The 11,390-nt window shown below is 41.3% G+C and overlaps 1 protein-coding gene across 2 annotated transcripts in view; it reads left to right on the top strand.

Moving 5' to 3' along the window:
- BBOX1 (gamma-butyrobetaine hydroxylase 1) overlaps window positions 1-3,665 on the top strand; it is a 36,168-nt gene extending 32,503 nt beyond the window's left edge. For both annotated transcript variants that reach the window (XM_081835554.1, XM_081835553.1), the window contains exons 6-8: window positions 1,161-1,357; window positions 1,799-1,965; window positions 2,940-3,665. In XM_081835554.1, the coding sequence (XP_081691680.1) occupies window positions 1,161-1,357; window positions 1,799-1,965; window positions 2,940-3,100 (525 nt within the window). In that variant the 3' untranslated portion in view covers window positions 3,101-3,665. The remainder of the gene's footprint in view (window positions 1-1,160; window positions 1,358-1,798; window positions 1,966-2,939) is intronic.
- Window positions 3,666-11,390: the final 7,725 nt, after the last annotated feature.

Here is an 11,390-nt window from a genome sequence, read left to right on the forward strand (position 1 = left end):
TTGACTTAGAGTCTCTGGATCAGCAAGTTCTGCCCAAAAGGCTGAGTCACAATATCTCGAGAGCAAAGGTCAGTTCTTGAGGAAAGCACGCCCATGGAACTCCTTGCCACAAGGAAAGCAGTAGTGAGCATGGCCACTAGGAACAATGGAAAACGTAGCTCTACTTTCCCCATGTCACTGGATGCTGCTGTGCATTCTCACAGTAGTACCTAAATGGAACTCCATTTTCCATGGCTTAACCAAACAGAGGCTCTGTTACCTCTGGACCCCTTCCTCCTATACCATGCCCCACTTTAGTAAATAATGGGGACTCCAGGAAAGCTCCAAATTTGGACAGGTCTGGGTTCTATCCCTGCTGGTTTGAAAGGATTGAAGGCATGATAGCTGACACACACAGTCATTAGTCAGTCCTACTCCTTACTGCTACTGCCACAGTCATGGGCAGACAGCACTGATTTCCTTCCACAGTCTTGCAGATAAAGGTGATTAGTAGTCTTACCTGTAGGAACATCAAGTGAGCAGAAATCAATGCTTAGGCAGTTTTATATTCACTTAACCCGATGTTTTACAGTATGATTAGACTTAAGAGTCTTTAATAAAGCTCCCCATAATTTTTGCATCATAAACATACCCAGTGTCTTAGTTTTAATTAGAGTAATTACAACTACCTGAATACAATTGCCCCCACATTTTTCAGGAGCAATTGCAAAAATCTAATCAAGCAGCTGTATAATGGCTATTGATCAGCAGGCCCTTATTAGCCAGCTTTGTTTTTGTTTTTGTGTTTGCACTGAAATGGCATCTCTCCTGCCAGGAAGGAGAAATAAAGTGATGGCATATACTTATCTGTGCATATGATGGATGATCTAGGCCTGATCCAGATTTCATTTTAAGTATTATAACCATTTGCCACTGGAGCAATACTGGTAGAAAACAGGAGTAAAGCTGTATTGAGTCAGAACCTTTTCCAATTTTAAAAAAATCTAGTCCAGCCCACCCTGAAGGCCTAGGTTGTGTTTGCAATAGGTAAAAGCAAAGCTAATTCAGAGTTGAAATGATTTTTTAAAATAAAAATGTAGTCCACAACAATAAACTGATGACTATGAAAGGGGACATTTCTAGATCGGTGCCTGTTATAATATGGCATTAATTTGTTACAGATTCAGTTACTCCATTGTATAAAACAGACTTCTACTGGGGGAGAAAGTGAAGTTGTGGATGGATTTCATGTAGCAAACAAGCTTAAGGAGCAAAACCCTCAAGCCTTCCAAATCCTGACCTCCACCTACGTGGACTTCACAGATATTGGAGTTGATTACTGCGATTTCTCCATGCAGTCCAAACAAAAAATTATAGAGTAAGTAACAAAGAAGCATCTGATTATACCGTACCAATATCATCCTGTACTGATGGCACTGCCTAGCTGTTTAATCTTGAATTACAGGCAACAGCTATCATTTTGCACCATTTCAGTAACAAAAAGTGAGCTTGCCATCTTGTGGACAAGAAAACAACAACAGCTTTTTCAAAAAAAGTATTAGATGTATTAAGTTGTAATATACTTTGGTGGGGAGAGTTGCGGGTGGGGGGGAGGATAAATTTATCTTTATATCTTTAATTCTGCTTTTGGTTACCATAATCCTTAGCAAAGCACTGCATGGTAGTGAAGAACTGCTGCTATGGGAGCCTTATAAGATGAAACAATTTGAAATAATTACAAATTATGTTTTCTTACACCAAACCTGTTGAAATAGTTTCAGGACAGCACATTTTTCTCCCTATGTATATATCTCAACAGTGTGGATGAGAAAGGTGAAGTGGTTCGTATCAACTTCAACAATGCAACCAGAGACACAGTATTTGATATACCTGCTGAGAAAGTAAAGCCATTTTATGCTGCTCTCAAGGACTATGTTGATTTATTAAACAGCAAGGATAATAAATGCATCTACAAAATGAAACCAGGTAAGTAAAGTAACTGCATAATAAGCCAAAATGCTTTCAGTAGCAACCAATTTTCTTATGCAGGAGTGAAGAATCTGCCAATTGTGGTTTCTCTCAGTTTCCCTTTTTTTTTAAGTCTTAAATATAGTTCATTGCATTTCCTCAATAGGTTGCAATTAAAAAAAAAGAATTCACCAGCATTTTAGTGCATATTTCTCCTAATATACACATTGCATGCAATTTTGACTTACGTACATTTTTTGCAAGGAATTTCTCTTGCATTTTTATGTCATTTTCACAAATATTTACAATTTTGTACACATTCTCTTGATGAGAGAATTGAATCCCAAAAATAGGTTAGGCGTGAATTTTGAAAGAGAGATTTTTTTTCCAATTTGCATTTTTTTTCACGAAATGGGAAAATTCACCTTAAAAATGGGAACTGCACTGAATTTCTCCAACATTCCTACTCTTGGGTCTGCTCAAAACTTTATTGTCATTCCTCTCTAGCTATGTAGCGACGTGTGTGTGTGTGTGTGTGTGTGTGTGTGTTCCCCTTTCTTTTCCTTCTTTGGATGTTATTTGGCTAGTGCAATAAAAACCAATAAATTTGTATTATTTATATATGCATTGCCACATCCATTTTAAAAAATGGCTTGATGGGGCTTCACTAACACAAAACATTGTCAGCTATGAGCAGGATTGACCCACTCATGAGGTAACCGCTTCAGGTGGCAGAATCCACAGGGGCAGCAGACCCCAATGTAGATATATATCCTCCTCCCCACCCCCCGGTTCCTGATGTAGATCTTCCCTCACCCTTGTTTCCCTTGTAGAGAGGGAGGCACCATTTTGTGGTTCACCTCAGGTGCCAAAATGTCTTGGGCCGGGCTTCTCCTGGTCTCTCACTTCTCCTGGTCTATCACATTTTCAAAAACTCTATACATGTTTACTACTAATTGTATTCTAAAACACACCCTTCGTCATATTTATAGGTGAAATAGTAGTGTTTGACAACTGGCGTTTACTTCACGGTCGGCAGAGTTACGAAGCAGGAACAGAGATATCCCGTCACCTTGAAGGGGCTTATGCAGACTGGGATGTGGTGATGTCAAGGCTCCGAATTTTGCGAAAGAATGTTCTGAGCAGAAAGTAACCCTTGAAAGTTTGACTACTGGGGACTTGCAGCCTGAGCAGGTGTGGGGTAGCCTTCAACGGATCCACTAGGTTTCCAGTGTTCGCAGGGAATTCCTGGCTGTCTTAGCTCTTGCTCCCCTGTTAAAACAAGGTTGACGTGATTGGTTAGCATAACATCATGTAAACGGCATTTCCTGCTGACAACAGCCTGGCCAATCTTCCTATTTTCCCCAGAGATTTATGGGCAAGGAAGCAACTAGGATGTCCGGGCAGAAGTGGTGAAGAATTTGCAACAAGTATTGGAGCCCATCTTAAAGTTTATGCTTTGCCAATGATGTTGCCAAAGAAGCCAGAATGGGCAGGGGGCTTTCTGGTAATGGTGTCTACTTTGTGGAATACCCTTCCCATTTAAGTCCACATAGTTATATCACTGCTAGTCTGTAAGCAAAGCTGTTTTGTTTCAGCAGGCTTTTGAAGGGTACTGTTCACTGTTTTCATCTGGCTGTGTCTTTTATACTTTTTAAAATGTTTTATTGATTTAGGTGGGTTTTTAAAAAAATAAACATTGATTTTTCTTGTGTTAACCATCGTGAGTTTACTGTTTATTATTATTCTAAACTTCTTACAGACAGAAAGACAGGCTAAAAATGGTGTTGATGACAACAGTATCAACCACCACCACCAGTTATCAGGTTTTTACAATAGTAATATGTGGGTCTCCCATTTGCCTGCTACATGGAGAGCAACACGTTTTATCTTCTAATCAAGTCCCAAAAGATTATCTGAAAGGCAACCTGATACTACTTTTCTTTTAAAATAGTAACAATAAACAAGCACAGAGTGACTGCAAACCATACAGAAAGTATGACAGTCAAAAATGTATGTCTTGCATTGGTCTCCCATTTGGCTATGCTACCATAATGGAATTCCTGTGACGTACAGAACTGGCAACTGTTTTCTTCCATGTTTCCCACTTCAACTAGTTCACTATTGCATCAGTGATGCTGGCATTCTTTTAAGCCCAGTTCATATTAATGTTTCTTTGCTGGATGAAACTCAGAGCTTGTGCCTTGCTCTTCTTACTGGACTTAGAAGAATTAGGGTGAATTGTTTTTGTTGTACTGACTCTGGTTGTTTTCGTTCTAGCCCGGTTGACCAATATTGGTCCAGAATTGCAATCCCTTGTTCACTCTGTTTTTTTAAAAAACAGAGCCATCCAGATGATGTCATTACTAGTCCACTACATGCCAATGTTTTCTGAGTGGTCCTCCTGGTTTAGTTTTAAGGCCTGATGCAGTGGTCACCCCCCCCCCCGCCCAACATGTAACAGAATTGAAGAGCTAGCCTTTTATGGACAGACTAGCAAATAACAACTGATACTCCCGGCAGGGGGTGGGTCTATGACATTACTATGGTAATGTGCTTGGAGATTCCTGGCTGGACTGCCAACTGGTGCTCCTTCTCCATTACTTCTAAAAAGGCAGTCAACCACCTCCATCTCAGCCTCCTCAGCGGCTCTGCACTTCTTCATGCAGCATAATGGAGGTATCCCACAGCCGGAGGTTCTGTCATAAAAAGAGCCCTATCCAGTCCCCCTTCTAGGTTCTGCCTTTCGTAAATTGGCCACACACACAACCTCTTGTTGACACTCTGTCAGCCACCGAGAGAAACACTGCCACTTCTGGGAAGGCCTCCATTTCCCTCCCTGAAAAATCACTGAAATTAAAGCAGGGGGTGCATTTTGGCTCAGCTTCACCCAAAAGAAAGATGAAAACCCGTTGTGATCCACTGAGTACTGCTGCTGCACTTCCTCTGTTTATTTCATTTATTGTTTTAAAGCATTTTTGCCCTGCTCTTTCACCATAAAATCAATCTAAAAGGCATGACACCAAAGTCAAAATGGCTTTGGGGTGATATAGGAAGAGGAAAACAAGCAAACAACAGCACCAATTCTTAAAGTTAGAGGGCGAGGAGGAGCCAAAAGGAGCTGGTTTCTCAGCAGAGCCAGTGGAATGGCATTGGTCTCCATCTCCCAGTCTTTTTCAGCCTGATGGAATAGCAGCAGTGCATGATGGGGGGGGGTGGAATGATGGGGGCAGAGCAGCGGCAGAAGTAGCAGTGCCTTCTCAACAGGAGATGCTGCATTCATCAGGACGGATGGAATGAGACAACGGCAAAATTGGAGGACCTCTGTGTTGGTGGCATAGTGACACCCTAAAAGTATATGTGAATGTGCAGGAAAATGAGGATGCCAACGCGAATATCCCCTGACCTCACTGCCTCCTTATCTTCCTTACCCCCCCCCCCCCCGATAATTGCAGTGCCTCCACCAAGAAGGCACCACTGCCACCCTGCTCTCCTTGACACACCACTGCTGTGATGGGGCATTGAGCAAACTTGCCTGAATTCACCTGGCAGTACAGCTGTGGCTGATTACAACCAAAAGCAGTGTAAGACATCTATCCAGCCCCAAAAGACTTCTCGTAAATGTGAGAACTTCAAGACTGGGTTTAATAAACACTATTATTTCCCCACTCCTTTTCGTAGTAGAATAAGCTGAAGTCACAGTTAAGATTTACACTGGAATCTGGATTTGAGAATGCAAGCTTAGCCCCAAGCAACACAAAATACTGGCTTTTCCTTCCTGCTTTGAATTTTGGCATCACTTTAGAGTTTGATATAATACAGCACAAGTTGATGTGACATAACATAAACATTGGCTTCTAATTGCTACTCGATCCCCTTTATTCCTTTCTTATTTTCCATCCAAACAGTTTTATGTTTTCTAATTTGTGTGTATTAAAACAATTTTCCAGTGGTCTTGCTCATTTAACTGCAAGTCAACTTTCCTGTGTTTACTGTGTTAAGAATTTTTGGTTTTGCTGTAGGAAAGCACCATCTTAAGTGTTTTCAACCCCAAAGCTTCCTTAAAACCACTTGGTCGTGTGTGTATGCATTAATAAAGTTTAGTTTTGGAACCAGTTATCCGATTGGATTCTTGCCTACTTGAAAAAACCCATTCCCCGCTATAATCGTGCCTTGCACAGATGCTAAAATAAAGATAATTCTGGAGGAAGACTACTTTAGAGGTAATCATGGAAAGCCTTTTTGCTAAACTTGTAGATATGCACTGCTGAGATAAGATTTTGATTTGTTCTAAACAGAAAGCTGCTCGGCTACATGAAGGGAAATTGTGGCTCAGCCAAATCTATAAGAGGATTGCTTTTGGCAGGCTATCCCCTGTTGCAAGAATGGTGTTCCTTCAGAGTGGGCCTTACTAATGTTAGTGCAGTAGGACTGTTTTTCCATATACTTCATGGCATAGATAAGCAAATTTACCCTGTGGCATTTGCCTGTGGACATCCTCTCCTGCCCCCATTTGTCAATCTAAGTGATTTAAGGTAAATGGATTTGTGATTTCCAGTTAGTCAACAATGACAGCAACAACATGGTGTGAATTTTGTAGGCTGGTTTGGTTTTGGCTTCAGAAACTCTGAATTGGGTAGATTCACCCCTGAATAGGAACTGAAGTGAATTTCTCCCCCCATTCCCAGACTCTTCTGATTTGGTAGTTGTTTCAGGAGCAGAGTAAATAGCAATGTCTGGATCAGGAGGACACAGTTTCTCTTGACACACAGTTCTTCCCACAAGCAGCTGTCTTGATATTTTATATCCCAGGGAAGGGCAGACGTCAGGCTTGAGGCATTTCCTTTGTTTTTTAACTAGAATTTTAACATCCACCAGCAGGAGCCAGGTGCAGAATAGATACACTTAGAATAAAAAAAATTATGAACCCAGGAATTTGTTTTGATACCAGAACTGAGCTGAGCTCACAGTTGTTCCACACAAAAGCGCACACCTGGTTACCTACACACCCAGTCACAGGTTATGCCCCTATGCATCCCTTCTGTCAAGTGAAATCACAATAACAGAATGGGAATATACATAGAACTAGCTTGCTACGCCCCGATGACTAGAGAAGCCAGGCAACTGAAGTATTTTGCTGTCTTAGTTTAAACTGGGGAAACAAAGCAATGACCCCATACCCAACATGGTCATGGTACTCATGGGTTTGGGATTGCACCACGGACAAACAGCTCCCATGCTATTTTGTATATGCACAAATGGGAACTCAATATGGCAATTGTTCTGTTATTCCCATCATGCCACTAAGTTGCAAATTCTTCCTAACGTTTAGTCTGAATCTCCATGGAGCATTCTGAGGAGTGCAACTCATGCTTGTCAGCATAAATACGCTTCCAAAATACTGATGATAAAAACATTTTGAATATCCTACACATGCCAGGATCTTAACCCTAGTATTTTGTCTGTACTATACAGCGCTAGCCTTTTGCCATCCTTCAGGCTTGTAAATGGCAAGGAAGGGTTTCCATCTAGTGGCTTCCTAAGGTAATTGTACACAATTTATAGGATACCTGTGAAGAAACTGTGGAGGGGCTCTAGAGAAAGCTTAACTCTCCTTTTACTGTGTCGAAGGAAGTGGAGAGCTATATAACCACTCCCTTCCTCTGTCTCTGCAGAGGAACAAAGCAGTTTAAGAGCAAAGTTATTTCTCCTTCTCACCTCTTTTCTAGGGGGGAGCAGAGAAGTGCATTGACTTATCCTCTTTTTGTTCCAGTAAGTTCATCTGCAATCAATGCTCAGCTTGTCCCTCTGCTCACCCCTCCCAGCTCAGCTGGCTTTCCAGCAGTGCAGACCTCCACCTGCTGACCGATGGTCTACTGGTGGTATCCCTCCCAGTCTGGAGGAAAGCCCCCAAACAGGGCATTCTGAGGGTGGGTTGAGGATGCACCTGAGCCAGGCTAGGAGTCAACTGGTCCCCAAGTTGCTTGCACAAGTGACACTAGTAAGCATCAGGCCCAAGCTGTCATCCACACACACACACACACACACACACACACACTAGCAGATGCCTATGGGAATCCTGCATGCAGGACCTGACTGCAACAGCACACTCCCAACTTCTCTCAGTAACTGGTTTTCCAACGCATCCTGCCTATGACATCTTCCATGAATGTGTCTAATTTTTTAAAGTCATCTAATGGGAGCACATTCCTCAGTTTGACTATGCTCTGTGTGAACAAGTGCTCTGCCTCCCATTATAACAGTCGGCTCCATGGATTGTTCCTGGGATCTAGTGTTACGAGAGGTAATTTGAGATCGAGGTCTCCTTGTCCATTTTCTAAACACCATGCATAACCTTATACATCTCTAGCATGTCCACCCTTACTTGCTTTTCTTTCCGAACTAAAAAGCCATAAATACTGCAACCTTTCTCTCACACGAGACTTGTTCTGGCCCTTTAGTCATTTCAGTTGCCTGTTTCTGAACCCACTGGCTACTTGCGGTTGTAAAGGTGATTTCTTTATCCAGCATGAATGAAGGAAGCCTCTTGATAAAGACAAGCCACATCAGCAGTTGTGAGTTCTACAGGGTGTACAGTGCTGCTGAATTTTTCCATCTTTCTTGTATTACATAGAGCCCTCAAGTCTTAAAATGGCATCAGTAAATGTTCTCACACACCCCTAATATTAGTAACTAGAGAAGAACCAGCTCATTAAACCTCATGCTGTTCAGAACATGGCAACAACATTACAGATTTCTTTGAGGATGTCACCATGTAAATCAAATGAAAATTCACACAAAGGCAAAAGAAATGGAACATCCTAGGTATTTAGTCATGGTCTCATCGAGACATTTGAAATGAGCCAGATTTTCCATTAGTATGGAAATTAGTATGGAAATCTCCACTGGCCTTCAAAAGACAGCATTATTTAGGACTATGGGATATTTAGTACTACTATTTTCACTTTGTTTTCTATTAATGTCAAGGTATTAAAGAAAGAAAAAATATAGAAACCTGTGCAATAAAGTAAAGGAAATTCATTTTCTCATTAATCTACAGAACCATAAAAGTAGATTACTCCATACAAATCACTGCACAACTCTTAGCCATGATAATTATTTCCCCATTTGCAGTTTTTTGGATCTAGCCTAGGGCATATACAGAGCAGTGGAGAAACAGGAAATCAATTAACAGGATGGCTGCACCTTTGTGCATAGTTTCCAAGGCTATCCAGTGCATTTTCACTACTACTCAATATGGTTCTCGACCTCTAAATGCTCAAAAGTCACAGCACCAGGTCACCATTGAAAGAGACAAGTTAAACTCAATCACACATTTAACCTCACTTTGATGCCTTTGAAAACAGATATTCTATAGCATGTTCCACCACTGGTGGCTTTCTTTTTTTCTACAGCTTTACCTTTGGATTTTGAAAGTTCAAAAACATTTTTTTTGCTATATTGTTTGTTATCACCATCGTTGTTTGGCCTCGCACCAATATTTTCTTCAACTTGGCAGCTCTGACCTGAGGCAAACCACAAAACACCCCCGCTGCCAGAGAAGAAAGTGTGAGTGAAAATCTATGTCAGGAACAAGGTAGGAATAAAGATCTACATGAGGAACGGAGAGGGGGAACCAGCAGCACCTCCTATTTGCCAAGAGGCCGCTGTGGGGGGGGGGCAAGGAGGTGGCAAAGCCAGCCTCCAAGGACCACGCCACAGCCGTCACTGCCACCGTGGCAGTGGCAGCAGGTGATGCATTTTTTGAACGGCTGTCCCCATGGGTGCTACTGCCTGAGGCAGTCGCCTCACCTTCCCTCAAGACTGGGGTGGCCCTGATTGTACTAAAGGGGTGATATGATAGCCATGTTCAAATATATAAAAGGATGTCACATAGAGGAGGGAGAAAGGTTGTTTTCTGCTGCTCCAGAGAAGCGGACACGGAGCAATGGTTCCAAACTACAAGAAAGAAGATTCCACCTAAACATTAGGAAGAACTTCCTGACAGTAAGAGCTGTTCGACAGTGGAATTTGCTGCCAAGGAGTGTGGTGGAGTCTCCTTCTTTGGAGGTCTTTAAGCAGAGGCTTGACAACCATATGTCAGGAGTGCTCTGATGGTGTTGGCAGGGGGTTGGACTCGATGGCCCTTGTGGTCTCTTCCAACTCTATGATTCTATGATTCTATGATTCTAAAGAGACCAAACAACCCAATTCTGCCTCTGTTCATCCTGTCACTTAGAAACAAAATTTACTTAGCTGTTCCTGCTTCCTCAGCAAACATTGATAGCCCAGCCATTAGAAACAGGTTGGCTTCACCAAAGGGCTGAAGAAAAACGAATGAACTATCCCAACACAAAGAGGACTGGAAACATGAACCCTTTTATCTGCTTAAACCTGCTTTATATTTTAGAAAAGTGACCTAAATGTTGAACTTTGCCTCATCTTCCATCTCTTTACTCAGTCACTGGATTTGTTTAGATGGCATTTACAGGAACCCATGGAGTGTTCTTTTATTAAAACACACTTTTAGTTGTCCAACTTTTTTTTTTTAAGTAACCCTATTTTAATGTCATTTTTCTTGTCAAATGTTATCTCTCTAGGTCGGAACTTTTCCTGCGACTGAAACTATGTCAACACCAGCCTCCATTCTCCTCTCTCAGGCTCAAGCTAACACTATGTCAACAAACTCAGATATTTGCACACACAAAGAAGTGTTGACCGCTGCACTTTAAAAACATGGGTGTTCAGTTAAAAGGTCAACAGAAATTACCCTTTTACCTTACCTGACAATATTTGAGCTTTGTGGGAAGAACAAGATGTTAAACTGAAGCCTGAAAAAGTCAATATTTAACACTGTGCTGCAACCCGTAAATGTGAAATGTCACAGAGAAGTCAGATTGGTATCATGTGCCTTGGCCATAGCCAAGGCAATGTTTTGAGTCAGTGGGGCTACCAGCTCCCATGAAAGAATTGGCTTTTATACCTGGAGATGATAGATGGATAGATAGATAGATAGAGATATAGATAGATAGATAGATAGATAGATAGATGATAGATAGATAGATAGATAGATAGATAGATAGATAGATAGATATAGATAGATGATAGATAGATGATAGATAGATAGATAGATAGATGATAGATAGATGATAGATATAGATGATAGATAGATAGATAGATAGATAGATAGATAGATGATAGATGATAGATGATAGATATAGATAGATATAGATAGATAGATAGATAGAGATGATAGATAGATGATAGATAGATGATAGATGGATAGATAGATAGATAGATAGATATAGATAGATAGGTGGATAGATAGATAAGCCATGTTAATATTACCTTTGGAGTCCAAAACTCTCTTTAACAAAATTGCAATAGTTCTGCTATCCTCCTATAGCACCACTCAATATACAGTAGTGCCAAGCAGGATTCCA

This window comes from Podarcis erhardii (genome assembly GCF_964252035.2).
Source record: "Podarcis erhardii genome assembly, chromosome: 1".
Taxonomy (NCBI): Eukaryota; Metazoa; Chordata; class Lepidosauria; order Squamata; family Lacertidae; genus Podarcis; species Podarcis erhardii.